We start from the raw sequence: 23,986 nt of genomic DNA on the forward strand, positions 1-23,986 counted from the left end.
TCTACTAAACATGGCCTCTGTGTCTGCAGATCTGTGTTTGAGAACACAGCCACATTCACTGACACATCCGTGATACTCCCATGTCACTCCCATTAGACAGCCTTTTTATGCATTCACTTCAGTCCACCTGCCAGTCATCACCGAGGAACGCCCATGGTGTTGCACAGCCAAGTGTACTGCCAGCTGTACTTTCAGGCTGAACGTCAGATCTTTTATTCTGATGCCAATGTGTCTGGCAGTATTTTATTTTACGCCAGATACATAGATGATTTATTTTTGTTGTGGTCGGGGACCCAGGATAGATTCATAGCTTTTGTTGAGACACATAATGAGTCCTCTTGTCCTATTAAGTTTATTTATCAGATCAGCAATGGTGCCATTAATTTTTTGGATGTGGTGGTAAAGTTGGATGAGCATGTGCGGACTACTGACTTGTCCGTGAAGGTTACGGATAGGAATACGCTGTTACACTCCAGCAGTTTTCATCCAAAATCTTTAAAATATGGTCTGCCGCACACTTACCTACTCTCCCGGATTCTGCGGGAGACACCCGGTTTTTCGAGTAGTCCCCCGCAGCCCCGGAAGAGTGGGCACACCTCCCGCATTCTGCCCACTTCCTAGTGAAGTGGGCAGAATGTGAAGAAAGACATAGCGAAATCGTGGAGGGGCGGAGCCTAATGATGCAATGATATGCTAATCACGTCATTTTAGATCCGCCCCCTATGCAAATATTACCCAACTATGCACTTTTCCTGGTGAGTAGGCGGGGCTTAATGATGTAATTATGTCAGCCCCACCCTCAGTGCCGCCCACCTGCTTCTCCTCTCCGGGCATCTCCCGGAGAAAAGATTTGAAAAGTCGGTAAGTATGGTCTGCCGTTCTCTCAGATTTTGAGAGCTAGGCATATTTGCAGTAATGAGGCTGATGCTATTAGGCACTTTGATGTAATGATCGAGAAGTTTCTGGTACGTGGGTATCGTTTACCGGATTTATTGGTTGCTAAGCGTAGGGCATTGGATAGGCCGAGAGAGGCCTTGTTGCAGGGTAATAAGAATAAGAAAAGGCAATTGGATAATAGGATGCCCTGGGTGAACCATTTCAACTCGTCTAGTGGTGAGATCAGTAAAGTGTCTAAACTGTTATGGCCTATTGTGGGTTCTGATCAAGATTTGAAATTGAGGGATAAGAAATTGATGTCATGTTATACCCGAGGTCGCAATATCCGGGACTGGGTCATGAAGACTGATGTTACGAGCCTTGCGAACTCTGTGTCGACCCAACATTTTCTAAGTATACGCAATGGGTGCTAGAAATGCATTAATTGTACGACATGTCGCTACCTGAGAGTGGGGGAGAGTTTTTGCCATCTGTTTAGTGGGAAACAGTTTATCCGACATAAAGTTACGTGTACAACGAAATACATTGTTTATTTAATCAAATGCCCATGTGGGCTATATTATGTCGGTAAGACTGATAGAACACTACGAGAGCGGATGGCAGCACATCGCTGCACTATACGGGCGGCTTTGGAAAGTAAACAAAGTGAACATCCTGTGGCACGCCACTTTGTGGAGACTGGCCATAGTATGGCAAATCTGAGGTACATGATTATTGATCATGTGCCGGCAACATTACATGGTGGGAATCATTCTCTGAAATTGCTTAAAACTGAATCTGCTTGGATCCACAGGTTGAGTACTCTCACACCGAGGGACCTTAATGATACCTTAGGTCTTCATGTTTTTATTTAGGCAGATGATATTATTGTCCCTGGCGGTGTTATGATGATTTTATCTTCTAGTTTACATCTAATGTGGTGTATTGGTATTTATACAATATACCTGTTTAATCATGATGTGTGTTTTTCGCTATAGTATGTTTACCCTAGACCAGTGATTTTCAACCTTTTTTTTTTTTTTTTTTTTTTTTTAAATTCTTTATTTTTCATTTTGTAATATAGAACATTTTTCCAAATATGTCAACACACATATCAAAAATAGAGCGTATACAACAGTCTCATATCTTGTCAGCTGTAAATATACAAAACATCAATAAATGGTTGCGAAAAGAGAAATTAACAGATTCATATACGTTATCCTAAACCGTGCAACGTTCATAAAAAGTTACAGAATCTGGAATAAAGAGCAACCTCGGAGCAATATTGCATAATAACACAGTATTTAGACAAAGTGTGAGGTCGCAAAAAACCATCAAAAACAGACAAAAAGAGGGGGGAGACAAGGGAAAGAAGGGAGGAAGGAGAAGAAAAATGGGGGGGGGGGGGACAACAAGCCACGGACGTAAAGACATTTAGAGGGCAGTATGAGGGCCCCATGGGCTTCCATTTTCAGTGTGTATTCAGGGTGCATAGTCAGCATAGGTCTTAGTGGTCTTCAAGTCAATCCAGAGAAACCAGGTTGCCACATAGTCCGAATATTTGTCTAAGGCAGCAGAATAAACATCTTCCATGTACATATAGAAGTCAATGCGCTGGAACCACTCCCATATTGTCGGTGGGTTAGTGGATTTCCAATGCACCGGGAGTATAGCTCTTGCCGCATTATTTAAATGCTTAAGAAGGGATTTCTTGTAGCGAGAAGGGGGTATATCTGAATGTGATAGTAGCCAGAAGTCCGGACCCAGTGGGACCTGGCTTCCCAAAATCTTTGTTGATAGGTCCATAATTGTGTTCCAAAATGGGATAATTAACGGACAGTCCCACCATATGTGAATCAATGTGCCAGTATCCTTACTGCATCTCCAACATAGGGGAGAGACTGAGGGGTAAATTTTATGTAAGAGAGACGGGCATCTATACCATCTAGTCAGTAATTTGTATTGTGTTTCCACAATGTCCAAACTAGTGGAGCACTGTGTCATAACCCTGCAATGTGTGTCCCATTGAATCTTGATTCCCCGATGTTTCAGATCTTTATCCCAGGCATCACAGAAAGAGGGGACCGTGAGAAAAGAACTCTGTCGAAGAATCTTATAGATGCCTGACACCACATGTGAGGGGGCTATCTCCTGACTGCACATGGATTCAAAGGGAGTGAGAGCCTTATAAAGGTCTGTCGTCTCTCGCTGTGATGTAACAAAATGGTGTACCTGAAGGTAGAACCAATAGTCTTTAGCGGGTATATCGCCCGTTTTCTGTATTTCAGCGAACGTTTTGAGTTTGCCATGTGCAATCAAGTGAATCACCCTAGTCACACCCGCCTCCCCCCATCTAGAAGCAATCTCATTGGACCTGCCCGGGGGGAATAATGGATTGTCGAATATAGGCATAACGGACGTTTGTTTAGACGTGAGTCCCATTTTATAACGAAGTGTCCGCCATAGAGCCAATGTGGGCCCCACAGTAAGATGTGGTGAGCGACCAAACCTAGGGGACCAGGGCACTGCCTGTAGGTTAAGATTAGTGGAAGAAGATTCCAGGTCGACCCACTGTTTCCTCTGGGAAGCAGGGCGAGACCAGTCTATAATTCTATGTAGTAGTGCGGCATGGTAATATGTGGAAATCATAGGTAATTGTTGCCCGCCTTGTGATTTCAGCCTAGATAAATGGCTATGCTTGAACCTAGGCTTCCGGCCGTCCCAAATGAAATGGCTTATTGCCTTGTGTGCTTCGGCTAAGAATTGTGGGGGAAGTTTCAGAGGGATGGTTTGGAAAAGGTATAGCAACCTGGGGAGAATGTTCATCTTTACTATATTTATACGGCCTAGCCATGAGAATCTCTGCGTGAGCCAGTGCTTCATCTCCTGTCGCAATTTGCGCAATAAAGGAGTGTGGTTAATACTAGCTATAGTAGTGAGTGTCGATGGGATTTGAATTCCTAAATATGTAATATGGGATTTTTGCCATGTGAATTGGAATGATTGCGATAAGGAGGATACCGCAGCAGGTGAGAGCGTGACATTCATTGCCATGGATTTTGAATAATTAATTTTAAAATTCGACATGTCTCCGAATCGTATGAATTCTTTCATAAGGTTGGGTAGGGAAATCAAAGGATTTGTTATGACCGCCAATAGGTCGTCTGCAAAGAGGGCCAGACGATGCTCAATTTTGCTCACTCGCAGGCCCGTGATACTAGGGTTGGATCTAATTGCCCGAGCCAGGGCCTCCATGCATAGAACAAAAATTAAGGGTGACAGCGGGCAACCCTGACGTGTGCCATTGGAGATTGATATGGGTTCAGAAAGAACGCCATTCACCCTAACCCGGGCCGACGGGGCTTTATATAATGAAAGGATTCTCTGCAAAAAAACATCTCCTAGACCCAAGCGTCGGAGCACTGCCTCCATAAAATCCCAATCCACCCGATCAAAGGCCTTTTCTGCGTCTGTGGAAAGAAGCATGAGGGGAGTATCAGTTATCTGCGCATGCGCTATCAGATCAATGACTCTAATAGTATTGTCCCTTGCCTCTCTGCCCATAACAAAGCCGACCTGATCAGGGTGTAGTATATCTGGCAGTAATGGTTTAAGGCGATTAGCCATAAGTTTTGCGAACAATTTAATATCTACATTTAATAACGATATCGGTCTATAGTTGGAAGGGAGTGTCGGGTCTTTAGAGTCTTTTGGGATGACAGTAATATGGGCGCTTAAGGACTGGCCTGATAGAGGAGTCGTTGATGAAATGGCATTGCAGGCCTGAAGAAGAAGGGGGCTGAGTTTCTCCTGAAAGGCCTTGTAATACGTGACTGGAAAGCCATCCGGCCCTGGGCTTTTACCGTTAGGAGATGACTTTAGGGCAGCCAGCAGTTCTTCCCCAGTAAAAGGATCGTCTAGGGCCTGAGCAATGTCTGTCGGGAGAGTCGGGAAAGTTCAACCTTTTTTTTACTCGCGGCACACCAAACAATATTTTAAAATTCCCAAGGCACACCATCAGTTCCCCACAGAAAAAAACAAAAAAGAACACATTGGCCCTCACAGTAAAAAAAAAAAATAAATCGACACATACATTAGCCTACACAGAAAAAAACAATCACATTGCTCCCCACATAAATCATGTTGCGTCTGCATAAATCAATCACATTTATTCACATTGTTCCTACCATAAGTCCATATAAATCCTTATTCTCTCCACATAAATCCTATTGAAATCCTATTGTTCCCCACAGGAGAAATAAAATAACAAATATTATTATCAGCTGTCCTCCTCCCTGTCCCTCAGTGGCGGGGGCTGTTTATAGTGGAGTACTGCGAATACTGGGCAGCGGGTGGTCGGGCAGGTGTGGATGTGGGTGGGCAAGGAAAGCTGTGTATGCAGGCGGGAACTGGAAGATGTGTATGCAGGCCGGTGGGCTGGCTGGGTGGTGAGACGCGGCGGCCGTGACCTATGATATCACATCGGCGCGTCTTCAATGCATAGGTCACGGCCGGAGCTGCTCTGGCTTCACGGCACACCTTGCAACTGGTCACGGCACACTTGTGTGCCACGGCACACTGGTTGAAAAATCCTGCCCTAGACCATGTCATTGTTTGTTTTGTTTAGAGCCGGTTGTCGTGACAACGGGAGAACGGAGATGACGTCATTGGTGGGTGCCATTCTTCTGACTTCCGCCTGTCCGCGGTCGGTGTTTGCACATGGTAGGGATATAAGGTGAGCATTTTGCATTGTTTGTATACTTTTGCCTGATGACGATGTGAGAATATACCATCGAAACGTTGCATTTTACACCTGTCTTTGTGATCATTACTACATCCAGGTGCAGCTGCAAATGGTGTGTGTACATTGTACTCCTGGCCGGGGAGGACCTACAGCTCGCACCGGAGATTGTGCTTATGGAAAGGTGCGCTGCCTGAAAGTGTTTGTTTGTATATGTATATATATATGTGTATAGATATAGATAGATGTAGATATAGAAGTATATAATGGGTGATTAGAGCAATTACATTTGGGTCAGTTGCTATACAGGTTATTGGGTGGCCATACAGTTTCACAGAGCATGTCTTAAAAATGCATCCTGGAATGCAGAGCCGTAACTACGTGTGTGCCAGGTGTGCCTGGCACACAGCGCAGTTGCTCTGAGGGCGCAACTGCCTACATTCCAAGTCAGCGGCTTGTAATGAGTCAAATTGACTCATTACAAGCCACCTGTGTGCGCCGGAGGAGGAGAGGAGCGGCTCCGGAGGCAGCGGAGAAGGAGGAGGAGGGAGGGGGAGGAGGGAGCCGCAGCAGCGCTATGTAGTTGGTAGCGGCGCCACTGCAGCTGTCCCTCTGCTTCCACCTAGGCTGGCCGCGCCGCTGTGAATGCTGGGATGCGCTTCCCTCATCCCAGCTTTCACAGTGACGGCGGCCAGCCAATGCGGGAGGAGAGGGACAGCTGCAGGTGGCGCCGCTACCAATTACAGTGCGCTGCTGCGGCTCCCGTGTCCCCCTCCCTCCTCCTCCTTCTCCGCTGCCCGGGATCTGCCTGACTGCATGCACCGAGGAGCCTGACTGCCTGAGCCAGCGGAGAGATGGTAGTAAGTATTATCTATCTATCTATCTATCTATCTATCTATCTATCCAGAGCCTAGGGGCACCAGCAGCTTCTGCTGATTAAAATGATATGCGGCATGCCTATATTCTGTGGAAATCACTGTAATGTAGCATTTCGTATGCAGATACAGCCGCAGTCGCACACAGAATATAGGCATGCTGCGTATCATTTTAATCCGCAAAAGCTGCTTGTGCATCCTAGCCGCATAGTAATGCAAATAAGACGCATTTTCATAAACAAAAGGCGCCACAACCTTAGCAGAGCTGCCAGCTGACTCATGCCAGGCATGTTCGGCAGAACTAGCAGCGGTGCTAGGGGGCACCAGCCAAAATCTTGCCTAGGACATCATATTGGTTAGGGCCGGCTCTGTATCTATCTATCTATCTATCTATCTATCTATCTATCTATCTATCTATCTATCTACCTAATGTGTAAAAGGGGGACTAGCTGCCGTAATGTGTAAAAAGAGGGATGCTGTCTGCCGTAATGTGTAAAAAAGGCACACTATCTGCCGTAATGTGTAAAAAGGGGACGCTGTCTGCCGTAATGTGTAAAAAGGGGGACGCTGTCTGCCGTAATGTGTAATAAGGGGACGCTGTCTGCCGTAATGTGTAAAAAGGGGGACTGACTGCCGTCATGTGTAAAAAGGGGACGCTGTCTGCCGTAATGTGTAAGGAGACGCTGTCTGCCGTAATGTGTAAAAAGGGGACGCTGTCTTCCGTAATGTGTAAAAAGGGGACGCTGTCTGCCATATTGTGTAAAAAGGGGGACTGTCTGCCTTAATATGTAAAAAGGGTATTCTGTCTACCTAATGTGTAAACAGGGGACGCTGACTGCTGTAATGTGTAAAAAGGGACGCTGTCTGCCTTATTGTGTAAAAAGGGGGACTGTCTGCCGTAATGTGTAAAAAGGGGATGCTGTCTACCTAATGTGTAAATAGGGGACGCTGTCTGCCGTAATGTGTAAAAAGGGGACGCTGTCTGCCGTTATGTGTAAAAAGGGGAACTGGCTGCCGTAATGTGTAAAAAGGGGGACTGGCTGCTGTAATGTGTAAAAGGGGCTCTACCTGGTGTAGTGGCGCTACTGTGCGGTGTAATTTGAATAATGGAGACTACTGTGCACCGTAATATGAATTGGTATTATTTTGTGGCCACACCCCTTCCCCATGAAGCCACGCACCTATATTTATTCTGCCCTCTTACGCCGTGCACTACCTCTATTTTATGTAAGGGGGGGGTGCGCCAATGCCATTTCTTCACACAGAGCTAAAATGTCTAGTTACGCACTGCTGGAATGTTCCCCATTTCACAGCTGTCCCTGTAGGTTGGTGCTAATGATAGGTACTAGGTAACAGCCACATTGCAGTGACTGACAGTTGGTGTGACCTTTGACTCCTCCCAGCAGCATTAGTGATGCCTGTAACTGAGAGCCCCTCCCACGCCTACTGAGCAGGTCAGAGAGATGACAGTCATGCTGCAATACTATATAGATACTTTTTCCAGTCCTAAATATAGCCAGACACTTGGGGTGGGGTGGTGAGGATTTATTTAGGAGTGAAATTTGCACTATGACTATGATATTATTATTATTATTATTATTATTATTATTATTATTATTATTATTATTATTATTACAGGTTGAGTCTCCCTTATCCAAAATGCTTGGGACCAGAGGTATTTTGGATATCGGATTTTTCCGTATTTTGGAATAATTGCATACCATAATGAAATATCATGGTGATGGGACCTAAATCTAAGCACAGAATGCGTTTATGTTACATATACACCTTATACAGACAGCCTGAAGGTAATTTTAGCCAATATTTTTTATAACTTTGTGCATTAAACAAAGTGTGTGTACATTCACACAATTCATTTATGTTTCATATACACCTTATACACACAGCCTGAAGGTCATTTAATACAATATTTTTAATAACTTTGTGTATTAAACAAAGTTTATGTACATTGAGCCATCAGAAAACAAAGGTTTCACTTTCTCACTCTCACTCAAAAACAGAGCCGGCCATAGGCATAGGCAAACTAGGCAATTGCCTAGGGCATTTGATATGCCTAGGGGCATCAGCAGCTTCTGCTGATTAAAATGATATGCGGCATGCCTATATACTGTATGTAGCATTTCATATGCAGATACAGCCACAGTCTCACACAGTATATAGGCATGCTGCATATCAGTTTAATCAGCAGAAGCTGCTTGTGCATCCTAGCCACATAGCCATGCAAATAAGATGGATTTTCATAAAAAAAGGTGCCCGACATTGGCATTGAGGCAAGATTTATGAGGACACATCTGTATCCAAGCAGAGGCAGAGGTCACAGTGTTAGTGGCAGTGTGAGTGCTGTGTGCATGTGAGTGGGTTGGTTGTGCAGTAGTGTTCGGAATATGTGTAAGGAGCATTATGTGTGTCATGTAAAAATGCATTATTAATGTGCAACATATGTGTAAAGGGGCACTATGTGTGTCATTATGTGTATAAGGGCATTAATACTGTGCGGCATATGTGTAACAGGGTACTACTGTATGTGTGTCATTATGTGTATAAGGGCATTAATAATGTGTGGCATATGTGTAAGGGACATTATGTGTAAAAGGGCATTAATAAAGGTTGTCATAATGTGTAAGGCGCATTATGTGTATAAGGACATTAATGTGTCTCATATGTGTAAGGGGCATTACTGTGTGGAATTGTGTATAAATGCATTACTAATGTGTGGCATTATGTGTATAAGGTGCTCTACTATGTGGCGTTGCGTATCGAAAGGGCATACTATGTCATCTAATGTGAGTAAAGAGCAATAGGGTGTGGTGTAATGTGAATAAGGAGCAATTCAGTGTGATGTCATGTGAATAAGGGGTTCTACTGTGAGGAGTAACGTTTATAAGGTAAAGTGATACTACTGTGGGATGTAATATGAATTATGGACACTATCGCATGATAAAATGTGACTAAAGTTGCAGTACTGTGTGGCGTAATTGGAATTGGGGTTACTATTGTGTCGCCATGCCCCTTGCCAGCAAAAACACCCCCCTGTTTGGGCTGTGCGCCAAATGTGCAAACTGTTCCTATTTAAAATATAGGGGGTACAAACACCAAAATAGGGACTGCTATGGGTGAGGGGTGATGGTGCTGGGAAAAAGGTGCAAGGTCAGAGGCAGAACCAGCGGTGGTGCTAGGGGGCACCAGCCAAAATCTTGCCTAGGGCATCATATTGGTCAGGGCCGGCTCTGCTCAAAAAAGTCTGTATTTCAGAATATTCCGTATTTCGGAATATTTGGATATGGGATACTCAACCTGTATTATTATTATTTATACAGGTTGAGTATCCCATATCCAAATATTCCGAAATACAGAATTTTTTGAGTGAGAGTGAGATAGTGAAACCTTTGTTTTCTGATGGCTCAATGTACACAAACTTTTACACAAAGTTATTAAAAATATTGTATTACATGACCTTCAGGTTGTGTGTATATGGTGTATATGAAACATAAATGAATTGTGTGAATGTACACACACTTTGTTTAATATACAAAGTTATTAAAAATATTGGGTAAAATGACCTTCAGGCTGTGTGTAAGGTGTATATGACACATAAGTGCATTCTGTGCTTAGACTTGGGTTCCATCGCCATGATATCTCATTATGGTATGCAATTATTCCAAAATACAGTAAAATCCGATATCCAAAATACTTCTGGTTCCAAGCATTTTGGATAAGGGATACTCAACCTGTAGTATTATTTATTTATTTATTTATTTATTTATTAGCAGTTTCTTATATAGCGCAGCATATTCCGTTGCGCTTTACAATTAGAACAACAATTATAGAACAAAACTGGGCAAAGACAGACAGACAGACAGAGGTAGGAAGGCCCTGCTCGCAAGCTTACAATCTATAGGGAAATAGGCATTGATACACAAGGATAGATGCTACTTGTCACATAATGGTTCCCCAGGTTGCTAGGTTCTTAATGGGTTGTATATGATATGATCACCCAGCAATGTTGGAAGACAAAATGTGAGTTTATGTGGACTGTACAGAGGGGATGTAACTTGATAGGGAAGCTGTGAAGGTTATGTGTGTGGGTCTGAAATTTGGTAGGCTTGTCTGAAGAGATGAGTTTTCAGAGAACGTTTAAAGGTTTGGAGACTAGAGGAGAGTCTTATTGTGCGTGGGAGTGCATTCCACAGAGTGGGTGAAGCCCGGGTAAAGTCCTGTAATTTTGAGTGGGAACAGGTAATACATGTGGATGAGAGACGCAGATCTTGTGCAGAGCGGAGAGGTCTGGTAGGGAGATATTTTGAGATGAGTGAGGAGATGTATGATGGTGCAGTTTGGTTAATAGCCTTGTATGTAAGTAAAAGTATTTTATATTTGACACGGTAGAATACCGGTAACCAATGGAGGGACTGACAGAGCGGATCAGCAGATGAAGAATGTCTGGCGAGGAAGATTAGCCTCACAGCTGCATTTAAAATGGATTGAGTGGTGATAGCCTATGTTTGGGAAGACCAGTAAGGAGACTATTACAATAATCAATGCGGGAGATGATGAGTGCATGGATTAGAGTTTTTGCAGTGTCTTGTGTAAGATAAGGGCGTATTTTGGATATGTTTTTAAGGTGCATGTAACATGATTTAGAGACAGATTGAATGTGTGGAACAAAGGACAGTTCAGAGTCAAGGGTGACACCTAGGCAACGAGCTTGTGGGGTGGGGTGGATAGTTGCATTGTCAACAGTTATAGAGATATCAGGTTGGTAACTACTCTTAGCTGGTGGGAAAATAATTAATTCGGTTTTGGAAATGTTGAGTTTGAGGTGGCGAGATGACATCCAAGATGAAATGGCAGACAGGCATCCAGTGACACGAGCCAATACTGGTGGTGACAAATCTGGGGAGGATAGGTAGATTTGAGTATCATCAGCATACAAATGATACTGAAATCCAAAGGAGCTGATTAGTTTACCAAGAGAGGAGGTATAGATTGAGAAAAGCAGAGGACCTAAGACTGAGCCTTGCGGTACTCCAACTGATAGAGGTAGAGAAGAGGAGGTAGAATCAGAGAAGTGAACACTGAAAGAGCGATTAGATAGGTAGGATGAGAACCAAGAAAGGGCTGTATCCTGAAGACCTAGGGATTGTAGTGTTTGTATGAGAAGAGAGTGGTCAACAGTGTCAAAAGCAGCAGAGAGATCTAGAAGAATAAGTAGTGTGTAATGGCCTTTTGATCTAGCAGTGACTAGATCATTCACTACTTTGGTCAGTGCCGTCTCTGTGGAGTGTTGGGCACGAAAGCCTGACTGAAGTGGATCCAATAAGTTGTGCGAGTTAAGAAAGTGTGTAAGGCGAGTGTAGGCAAGCCTCTCAAGTAGCTTAGAGGGACTGGGTAGCTGGGAAATGGGACGGTAGTTATTATTATGATGATGATGATGATGATGATATTATTCGTGATATTTTAACAATAAGGAAGAAATCCAGAATATCCAGAATAATAACAAACATGTTAAAAAATAACATCAAGACACACAAATTAAGAGAATTAATCACTATTCAACAAACCTCCTGCTACGTGCCATTACTGTTCTAAACCTCTTTTGAGAAGGTAATTTATTTAAAGAGCTCTTAAGATGGGTGATTCAAGAATCAGAACCTGCAATGCCATTGAATTAAAAAGCGTGCATCATGGGTAATATCCTGCATTGTGCTCGCTGTGTGAGGTTTGTGTGAAATTCAGGTGTTTTTTTTAGTGAAATTGGCATTATGCTACTCTGCAAATCATTGAATGCCCCTAAAATACACCCTCTGTCTACCTGATATAAATAACTTCACAAAATTATTTTTTTGCACGTCTCTGGCGTGAGCGCACATGGAAAAGAGACATGGCCTTACAGAATGGGCGTCATCTCACAGAAGGGCGTTGCTAGGTGGTGCTGTGCTCCCATTGTGTTGTGCTCCCCATCCCACACAGCCTCATTTCCCCTTGTGTCTCTCCAGCCCCAACTCCAAAACAAAACATTGTTAATATAGATATATATATATATATATATATATATACATACACTGCTCAAAAAAATAAAGGGAACACTTAAACAACACAATGTAACTCCAAGTCAATCACACTTCTGTGAAATCAAACTGTCCACTTAGGTAGCAACACTGATTGACAATCAATTTCACATGCTGTTGTGCAAATGGAATAGATAACAGGTGGAAATTCTAGGCAATTAGCAAGACACCCCCAATAAAGGAGTTGTTCTGCAGGTGGTGACCACAGACCACTTCTCAGCTCCTATGCTTTCTGGCTGATGTTTTGGTCACTTTTGAAAGCTGGCGGTGCTTTCACTCTAGTAGTAGCATGAAATGGAGTCTACAACCCACACAAGTGGCTCAGGTAGTGCAGCTCATCCAGGATGGCACATCAATGCGAGCTGTGGCAAGAAGGTTTGCTGTGTCTGTCAGCGTAGTGTCCAGAGCATGGAGGCGCTACCAGGAGACAGGCCAGTACATCAGGAGACGTGGAGGAGGCCGTAAGAGGGCAACAACCCAGCAGCAGGACCGCTACCTCCGCCTTTATGCAAGGAGGAACAAAAGGAGCACTGCCAGAGCCCTGCAAAATGACCTCCATCAAGCCACAAATGTGCATGTGTCAACTCAAACGATCAGAAACAGACTCCATGAGGGTGGTATGAGGGCTCGACGTCCACAGGTGGGGGTTGTGCTTACAGCCCAACACCGTGCAGGACGTTTGGCATTTGCGGGAGAACACCAAGATTGGCAAATTCGCCACTGGCGCCCTGTGCTCTTCACAGATGAAAGCAGGTTCTCACTGAGCACATGTGACAGACGTGACAGAGTCTGGAGATACCAAGGAGAACGTTCTGCTGCCTGCAACATCCTCCAGCATGACCGGCTTGGCAGTGGGTCAGTAATGGTGTGGGGTGGCATTTCTTTGGGGGGCCGCAGAGCCCTCCATGTGCTCGCCAGAGGTAGCCTGACTGCCATTAGGTACCGAGATGAGATCCTCAGACCCCTTGTGAGACCATATGCTGGTGCGGTTCCTCCTAATGCAAGACAATACTAGACCTCATGTGACTGGAGTGTGTCAGCAGTTCCTGCAAGACAAAGGCATTGATGCTATGGACTGGCCCGCCCGTTCCCCAGACCTGAATCCAATTGAGCACATCTGGGACATCATGTCTCGCTCCATCCACCAACGCCACTTTGCATCACAGACTGTCCAGGAGTTGGCGGATGCTTTAGTCCAGGTCTGGGAGGAGATCCCTCAGGAGACCATCCACCACCTTATCAGGAGCATGCCCAGGCGTTATAGGGAGGTCATACAGGCACGTGGAGGCCACACACACTACTGAGCCTCATTTTGACTCGTTTTAAGGACATTACATCAAAGTTGGATCAGCCTGTAGTGTGTTTTTCCACTTTAATTTTGAGTGTGACTCCAAATCCAGACCTCCATGGGTTAATAAATTTGATTCCCATTGATATTTTTTGTGTGATTTTGTTGTCAGCACATTCAACTATGTAAAGAACAAAGTATTTAATAAGAATATTTCATTCATTCAGATCTAGGATGTGTTGTTTAAGTGTTCTCTTTATATTTTTTTGAGCAGTATATATATATATATATATATATATATATATATAAAATGTATAATATAATAAAGCAACATAAATAAATCCCTGCACAAGTGTCTCTCCAGCCACCACACTTACCTTTTTTGATATCTGCTGGCCGCCCGTCACTGTTTTCTGGCTGCCCATTGCAGCTCCACTGGTCTTCCTGTCCCAGCAGAGCTGAGCAGGGCCGGTTCTAGACCTTGTGACGCCCAGGACGAAAGTTTCTTTTGGCGTGTCGTCCCCTCCCCCTGCGCGACAGTTAAAACAGGGTTAGTGCACGGCAAAAAATAGGGACATGGCTTCATAAGGAAGGGGCGTGCCACAGTTATGCCCCCTGTAGTTATGCCTCTGTAGTTATGCCCCCTGTAGCTCTGCCCCCAGTAGATTTGCCCCCAATAGATTTGCCCCCTGTAGTTGTGCCCCCAGTAGTAGATTTGCCCCCTGTAGTTATGCCCCCAGTAGATTTGCCCCCTGTAATTGTACCCCCAGTAGATTTGCCCCATATAGTTGAGCCCCCAGTAGAGTTGCCCCATGTAGTTGTGCCCCCTGTAGATGTACACCTGTAGTTATGCCACCTAGTAGCGCCGCTTACAAACACAAAAAAAAAACCTCAGCAGCCCTGCTCCAGCTGCCCTCTGACTGCCTGCTCCTCAGATCTAGACTATGGGATAGACGTCATGATGTCCCTCCCATAGCGCCGCACAGACACTAGAGGTCAATTAGGACCTCTAGCGTCTCTGACACGCCTGCTGCAGCCGGGATGCGGGGTGCGGGTGGGCAGCGTGCGACCTGGAGGGTGACTACGGCCGCGCCCCGTGCACCCGCCCGGCTTGCCCGTGCCTAGATTTGCTCCTGGTGCTGAGTGATGCCAGGCACGCTGCTCCGCAATTAACCAAAAAAATTGTATTGGTCACCACCAGTTCCATAAAGCTACAGCAGCTACATTGGCTGCAATAAATTTGCACACCCCTCTGCAATGAACAATAAAAATTGTACTGGTCACCAACAGTTTGATAAAGCTACAGCAGCTACGCAACATTGCTCGTATCAGGTCATTTCTCTCCCAGAGTGCAACTAAATTTATCATCCACTCACTGGTCATCTCACGACTGGACTACTGCAATGTTCTCCTCACTGCCTCGCTTGCTGCCATCTGGCTCCCCTCCAATCTGTCCTGAACTCCGCAGCTAGGCTTATCTTCCTCTCCCGCCACTCCACATCTGCCACTCCCCTTTGACAAAATCTACACTGGCTCCCTTTCCCCTACAGAATCCTCTTAAAACTCCTCACCCTCACATACAAGCCCATCTCTAATTCTACTGCTCCCTACATCTCCAACCTCCTCTCCCTTCATTCATACTCCCTCCCGCCCCCTATGGTCGACCAATGACCGTCGCCTCTCCACCGCCCTGGTCACTACTTCCCGTGCTCGAGTTCAAGACTATGCCCGTGTGGCACCCCTTCAGTGGAACGCATTCCCCCGCTCCATTAGACTCTCCCCTACCTTGCACTAAAAACCCACCTATTCATCAAAGCATACCCTCCGGATGCATAACCTAGTCCTGAGGCCGTTCCTCCATCCCCCTGCCTCATGCCTTGAACATCTCAGCTTTGCTTGCATACTGCCATCAGGCTACCTCCCGCTTGCTTGCACCTCATGTCATCTGTCTGTCGACCCTTCCCACTAGATTGTTAGCCCTTCAGAGCAGGGCCGTCTTTCCTCTTATTATCTAAGCCCTCTTCTCAATACATTTCACTCTCCCCTACTCAGCGACCATCTTTACCGCTTTTTCTCCTGCTGGTAAAGGCTCATCTCCATCTATGGCCACCAGCTCCTAGTAGTATGATGATCACTCTCTCACTACTTACAGCTTAGCTGTATTATGTCTTGAGAATGTGTGGTGCTCCTTGTTACCTGTACTCTATTTTTGTTATTTATTTACTGTAATGCTAAGTTTGTCGCCCTGTACTGTCCTTTGTACGTTGCTGTGAAACACTTGTGGCGCCTTATAAATAAAATGTAATAATAATAATAATACAATGACTGCAATAAATCTACAGCTCACAATTGCTAATTAGAATTTAAGCTGAGTACACACGGAAAGACCAAAAGATTAAAAGACCAAAAGATAAAATCTTTCACTTTCAGCTCCTTGCTCCTGACTCAATGATCTACAGCAGGGGTGGCCAACCTGTGGCTCTTGAGCCGCATGTGGCTCTTTCTTTCTTTAAATGTGGCTCCCGACACTTGAAGTCACATTACCACAATAGATCCGGTAACCACTGCACTCCAGAAAGACATGCGGAAGCACTACGAGGGCTGTGGACTGAGGAAGCCAGATACTAGAGATAAAACACCCACCGTCAAACAGAGGATCCTTAAGCCCCTTTCACATCGCCAATGCAGGATCCCACCCAGGAATTAGAAACGGTCCTTCCCGGGTGGGATCCGGCATTGGACCCTAACAGGCGGCTCCCCGACCTGACAATTTGCTGGGTTGGTTGCCATAGCTGTGGGGGGAGGCGGCGTTGGGAGATGAGCTCATCTCCGCGCCGCCTCTCCCTATGTAATAAACGGGTCCCATTGACCCGAGTACCCGTTTACGCTGCCACTGACCTGGTAATCAACCCAGGAATAACACTGCTTATAACCTGAGTTGAATTATCGGGTAACGCAACCCAGGAATTCGACCATGGCCCATTCACACCGCACACCATCCCGGGTCGATACCGGGATATTTGTGCGGTATGAAAGGGGTAATAAGGAGCTGCTACAATGGCATGAGTTGGGGGGGAGGGCTCTGAAGTGACACATGAGGGTTCTAGCAGGAGTGACACATGGGAAAGCTGGATGAAGTGACATAGGAGGGTGCTAGTAGGAGTGACACAGCAGGGTGCTGGCTGAAGTAACATAGTAACATAGTATCTAAGGTTGAAAAAAGACAATTGTCCATCGAGTTCAACCTATTTGTGGTCTCCAATGCAGGATTATTTGGTATAAAATTTTGACTGATGCTGATGTCTGCCGTTACGTTTTATCCCTCTTTTTTATAATAACCATAGTGCGTGACTATGCACCGTAACCCTTGTCAAAGTCAGAAAAATATCCCTATACACGCTGCCATATTTGCACCTCACGCTGGTCCGCGCTGCGCATGCGTGCGCTTTCCCGTGATAGCGCATACCCGCTGATGCGTGCACCCGCTCGCATCGGTATGCGTATTTACGGTAAGGAGTATGTAGTCGTAGCGTGCGACCCAATCGTTACATATTTTCACAATTAATGTAGTTTGTAGACCATGGTCCCTTTGATAGATTCTGAAAGTTTGGTTAATATAGAATGTCCCTGAACGGAGGAATCCCTCTTTGTATTGTAGGAAGGGTCTAACAGGAATCATACAGCAGTGTTTGGTACCCATCGGAAGGGTATTTAAATAGCAATATTCTGGTGTTGGTTTGGAGCGTATTAATCGCTCGTGCGAATAGTTATGGACATAAGAAGTTATGTCCATTTATTATTCATGCACCTGAACAGTGGAGACAGGTATCAGTGGGTCTCAAATGGCTCTTTGACCTCAGAGATCCCCCAAACAATAGTTTGCATGTTGGGAGGGCCTCATAACTTTACATGCATAAGGTAAGCACCGGAATAGTAATTGAAGATCAATTGTACTCCAAATCAGTATCTTTCCCGCAGACGGAGTACAATAGTCTTTAATTACACTGAGCTTTGAGACTCAATGAGGAGGGCCAACACCTGTGTTTTCGAATGGATTAGGGTTTGTATCCAGGAGAATGAGGGCTGAGATGTCATTGTCTCAACTGAAAGTGGACATCATGAATATAGAACAAAACCCAGACAGGATTCTGTTTTGTATTCGTCAAACAATAGCTCTCCAGAAGACAGGAATGTGTTGGTCATCACCCATTGTGTTGCATAAACAAGGCCACTGATACAACACAGCCCACCTGTATGAATCAACCTATGACCTTTGTTATAATGCGAAGCCGAATTCCTGCGTCCAATGGACAATGAGATTGTAGGGACCATTGGATTGCATTGTGTGAGTAGCATAAAAGACGGGCCTGTGGCATCCAGCTGGCACTTCTCATCAAACGGTTCTCATTGCTGATAATCGGGAAGCTGGCAGTCCAGAAGCGCTTGCGATCGTTACCCTTGTGCGTAAGTTTCTCTCCGTAATCATTGTCTTTCTGTGAGCCATTTCTCTCATCTCTCTCCCTATCTCTCTCTCTCTCTCTCCGTCTCTCTCCATCTCTCTCTCTCTCTCTCTCTGTCTCTCTCTCTCTCTCTCTCTCTCTCCCTTCTCTTTTCTCCCATATCTCCCCTTGACTAGTATTGTATTGTATTGTATTAGATTGGTATTGTATTGTATTTCTAGTGTAGCTATTTTGGTTAGGAAGTCTCTGTTATATTGTAGTGTATCATTTGTACTGTGATTCCTTTTTGCAAGTATATTAGTTATAATACATATAATAGGCTTTGGACCCTAAACAAGTATCTGTGTATTTCCTATAGTTTTAAGTGTTCACTTGAGCGTCGGTGACGCTCAAGCAGCTTTGTAGTTAGTCAGGTTACACAAGGTTGCACTTACACCCTGTATTCACATTAAGGTATTCTGTGTATTTCATTGATAATAGGTTTAGACATAAAGGTATAGCGTTGTGAGCGTCTGCGCCGCTGGTGATCTCCTCGTGGTCTCGAGCGTCCGCTACGCCATAGCGAATCATTACTCTAGTCATCACCAATAACGTGCTGTCCTGTGATCACTGGGCCGTGAGCGAACGTGACGCTTGAGCGTCTCGCCTACGGCTAAGCGATCGTTACGCAACTAGTGTACCCTTACGGTACTTCTTAAGTAAACAGCGTACAGTGTTCTTAGACTTCATTAAGGGTTGTTTATACGACAAAGGAATTTAACATTGTCAATTGGGGGCCGTCCAGTCCTTCACATATCTGCACTAGGTAGATCAGCAGACATTATCCCCCAGCGAAGGGTGGGAGGTTGTCTCGCAGTGCTGACGGGATAAGCGTCTGCTTCACTTAGATAAAGGGTGCTGAAGGAATCCGGGAACCGGAGGTAAGAACAAAACGCTAGTGTTTTTTAAAACTGTTTATTTTTCTTCTGTCTTGCGTATATACGCACGCATACATATATATATCTGCATTTCTTTTCCATCTGTGTATTTCATTTTTCGTATATCACTATCCTGTTTGCCAGTTTTATAGTTGATAGAAAAGTGCCAAAAGAGATTTGCTGTTATTTCATAGTTTAAGAATAGAGGTAATAGTTAAAGTATAGACCAACACACGGTTTGCCTGGGAGATAAGGCGAAGTCAGTGTGGTGTGTGGTAGATGATCAGGGATCATCTACATTGATAAAAGTATAAATTGTGTTACGGTGGATCTTTGCTTTGCGTACACGTGTCCCTAACTGAGACTTGCGTACGCAATCCAAAGGCCGACGCACGCAGTGTACATTACGCAACGGAGCGTCTGTGTACGCCCACGTAACTCAAACCACAAGTTGACTTTAACAGGCGATAAATAGCGCAACGCGGTAAATAGCGCAACGCGGTAAATAGCGCAAGGCGATAAATAGCACAAATTGATTTCAGTTTTCCAAAAACTTAGTTTAAATACCTTACTTTACTGTAATACCTCTGGGGAGAGCTATCAGACTACGGGAAATGATTTTTCTGATCAGAAAACTATAAGAATGATATTGGTTTGAAAACGGTATGAGTGTATTGAATCCCGCTTTGTGGACTTTGTGATCTATGTGATAATCCCGCTTTGTGAACTTTGTGATCTATGTGGAACGTGATGAGCACGATCTGAGTGAAAATGTGCAACAGAGTGTGATAAAGTTTTCGTTGTATTACGCTCTGGCTGTTTTGGAGCACAGTAGGGAGACTCCAATGATCCTACCATTTATGGGCAACAAGTGTCTATAAGTGGTACGATTGGACTGCACGGTTGTATGTGTGACCAATAACGCAACGTGATATGAGGTCGTATATCCATGCGTAAATCTTGCCCTCATACGTGTTGTAGGGAGCACATGCAAGCGTGATTTGTGTAAAGAAAAATGGAAAAGGGAATTTTCTCTGGAAAATCTCTAAAAATAGGGCCTGCAACGGCTACACGTGTCTGCTAGAAGGCGGACCGGAGATACCCGGAGCAGAAGAAGTTCAGTGGAAGAGCTTTAAGGATTTCCAACGAAGTTCTGTGTTTGGTGCATTTTAGGAAGTTTTTCTGTGTTAAAAAGGTCCACAATGGCAGCCAAGTGCACAACACAGAGACGGTCGGAGGTCAGGATTCAGACTCCAGAGGCTTGCAGACCCCGAGGGTCTGCTCGGTTAGTAATGTGGGGGAAATATGGTCCCCACTCTGAGACCTTTTGTGATGAATGGACACGAATGACTGCGGGGGATAAGGTACCATTTCCCGGGATAGGTAGCTTTGACTCAGAGGTGTTGCATAATTTAAGGAGAAGGATATGTCTCATTAAATCAGCAAAGAGACGAATCAAGCATTATGATTGTTTACAGATATGGCAACAGGAGGGTGAAATGCAGAGAAATGTAACTTACTTACCTAACTTTCATCTTGAGAGGAGAGAGATGGCAATGGAGGGGATTGTGGTTGCGGAGAAAAGCACAAGGGTGAACAATAAAAACGCTCTTAGCAACTGTAGTATAGATGATAAGAATAAGTGTAATAAATGTAACAAAGATAATTGTAATACTGTTGAATGTACAACTATTAACCCATGCAAGTCGCACCCCATGTTAAACTTTCCTCAGGAACACCAACCAGAAAGTGAACCCAGAACGATGTCGGCACCTCTTCCAGAAGCCATCACACAAGACGTCCAGGTGGACGCGACCCAGTCGGTAAAAACTGTAATCAAACCCCCTAATGGAGGGTCAGGTGAGGTCGTGTCCACAGGTATGTATGGTATTATACATCACGCACAAACAAATGTACCTTATATCTTAGAATCAATTCAGAATGACATTACTGGACTTAATCCTGTTAGGGTAATTGCAGTACCAAATGGGGAAACTGACTCTTCAGGAATCACTCCTGTCAGGAACATCGCCATGTACTGCCCTTTTTCCCGAACAGAATTAAGAGCAATTCTGTCTGAATTTCCTGATCCCAGGAAAGACTTAGTTGCTTGTCAAAGATACATTAGAGTGCTAGGACATACTGCAGAGCCAAGTAACAAAGATTGGAGGACAGTTTTGAGGGCATGTTTACCCCCCGATGTTGATTCATTGAAATTTATCACTGATTGTAAGCTAGATGAGGAAGTGCCACTAACAAACAAGTATAACCAAGATAATGTAAAAAGAATCAATCTACAGTTGAAAGAATATTTTCCTACAGTAGTAAAGTGGAATAAAATCTATACAATAAGACAAAAAGAAGGTGAATCCGCAGAAGAGTATTTTCACCGGGCTCTGCAGGATATGGCTAGGTACACAGGTATAGATGACATTGAAACTAATGTACACCACAGAGAGGTAGCTGTGTCCGTATTAGCGAACAACTTAAAAGACACACTAAAAATTAGGGTACAAACTTCAATACCTCATTGGAGAGGTATCTCGGTGGCGGCATTAAGAGAGTCCGCTATCGAGCATGACCGAAATATCCAAAGAACCAGGGAAGCGCAGGGAGAGCGGTTGATGACACTGAACATCCAAGCACTAGAGGATGCATCAAGTCGACCGGAACCCCAGGCCCCTAGCACATGGAGAAAGCCAAGGATTTGTTACCATTGTAGAAGAGAAGGGCATTATGCCAACAACTGTAATAACCCACATAAAGTTAGACCCCCTAGACCAAGAAATGAGCAAAATTACAACACACACCATTATAATCAGAGATCAGATAGGAGGAATTTTGAGCCACACCCATGATAGGTAGTCAAGAAAGGTGATCATACGACGGATGGTAAGCCTGAGGTAACGGTTAACAAAGTGGGAGGTCATTCACTGAAGACACAGGAATGACCAGGTGAAAAGTTGTAAATGTATTTGTGAAAAATGTTTTTTTTTCTCTCTCTCTCTCTATCCCCATCTCTGACGAGTAGTGGTAAGAATTCACACATTGCATATCCACTTGGTCCTTGCAGAAGTCTACCAAACCCCAGCATGACCTCCGCCACAATGTATTTCTGGCCAGATACAGACAGTGGAGTAATGCAGGTGCTGGTGGGGAGGGACTGCTCAAGGAGACCATTAGACACATAGATATGACAGCCTAATAAGTCTGACAATGTTTTTCTAATGCTAACAATGTTTTCTTAATGTTGACAATGTTTAAAAATGCTTTGCTTCTCTTTTCTTATTGATGGTTATTGTCGAGTTATGTAATGTATATATGCACATGAATTGTTCTCTATCTCTTTTGTTTTTTTTGTTGTCTCTCTCTTCCCACTCATGTTTCCATGGTTTAAAGATGCTATGTCACCCCTCAGTTGGACCAATGGTAATGCCAGATTTTTGCTCCTTACAGAAAGATCGTCGGTTGGGAAGGAATATTGCATCACCAGAATGTTCGTTTGGAAGACTGAGAGACAGCACCTTTGAGAGGACAGCAGAACAAGAAGAACAACAAGACGAGAGAACTTATTATCGTAACAAGTTCTCTCCCCCTCAAACTGTTTTCTTATACCCCCTTTACAAATTTCTTCTTTTCTCCTCCTGTAAGATGGACTTGCCCCAAGAGACTGTGATATGGATTTTTCCGTTAACCATGATGTTGACCAGAGCAGTCTGTTTCGGTGAGAGTACCAGTGAGGTCGAGAAAGGATCCAGAAAGGTCCTGATGACTGAGACGGAGGTGTAAATTTCCAATAGCAACTCAATCACCAAGCAAAGGCGAGTACCGGGCACGATCTAACAACCATGTTATCTGTAAACATTTTCTTTGAAGGATTGTTAGTTCAAAAAGAAAACTGTATCTGTAGGCTCGGTAGCAATAATGCCAATCCAGTTTTAATAACCATATGGACCGGCATCCATTGAGTGACTATCACTCCTTAGTGGGTAGCGTGTTAAATGAGACAGATTGTTGGGTATGTTCTCAAGTACCTCAAGGGCATAGCAAATCAGGGCTAGTACCATTTCCTTTAACGTTAGGGGAGGTACTTGAGTTAAATGGTGGGAGACCGGTGGACAGGAGGTTTAATATCTCCAGCCCTCCTAGCTTGAAGCTCCACCAATACCATATAGGTCCCTCTTATGTTTCAACATCTCCAATCCCCGTAAGCCGGGAAATTGGGAAGTGTCATGGAGCAACCTTACCATGACCTTTTCGCATAGAGCAGATAGAATGCCTACAGATACAGAGCTTGTACGCCACATAGCCAGTAGAGGAAAATCTTTCCGGTATCGATATACCTTAGGAAATAGGATTACTAGAGTTGGAGAGGTATCACCAGGATACTGTGCACATATCGTACAAACCGATACGTGCATTAAGCAGATGGAAGAATTAGGGTCAGGAGAATTCACCTGGAAGGTGTGTAATATGGTAATGTCCTTCTCTGTCCCATATGTTCTCCCCGATGATGCATATTTCATATGCGGGAGAAAGGCGTACAAGTGGCTTGCCCCAAACTCTGAAGGATTGTGTTATATTGGAAAAGTATTGCCTGAAGTGATGACTGTTACACATGACAAAATGAAGGACATACACCGTGGTGCCCAAGCTCCTTATACTCACACTCATTACGAGCACCGAGTTAAAAGACACCTGTCAGAAAGGTTAGAGCATCCGGCCTCTGATCTAATCCAT

The 23,986-nt window shown here is 44.4% G+C and overlaps 1 protein-coding gene across 2 annotated transcripts in view; it reads left to right on the forward strand.

Annotated features, from left to right (window-relative positions):
* Positions 1–5,507: 5,507 nt before the first annotated feature.
* Positions 5,508–23,986, forward strand: part of FNDC11 (fibronectin type III domain containing 11) — a 32,321-nt gene continuing 13,842 nt past the window's right edge. The window contains exons 1-2 of one of the 2 annotated variants that reach the window (XM_063963491.1): positions 5,508–5,611; positions 5,718–5,801. In XM_063963491.1, the coding sequence (XP_063819561.1) occupies positions 5,535–5,611; positions 5,718–5,801 (161 nt within the window). In that variant the 5' untranslated portion in view covers positions 5,508–5,534. Of the gene's footprint in view, positions 5,612–5,717; positions 5,802–7,879; positions 7,947–23,986 lie in introns of those variants that run through there. The other variant, XM_063963492.1, reaches the window with a different exon arrangement.

This window comes from Pseudophryne corroboree, chromosome 3 (genome assembly GCF_028390025.1).
Source record: "Pseudophryne corroboree isolate aPseCor3 chromosome 3, aPseCor3.hap2, whole genome shotgun sequence".
NCBI classification, from domain to species: Eukaryota; Metazoa; Chordata; class Amphibia; order Anura; family Myobatrachidae; genus Pseudophryne; species Pseudophryne corroboree.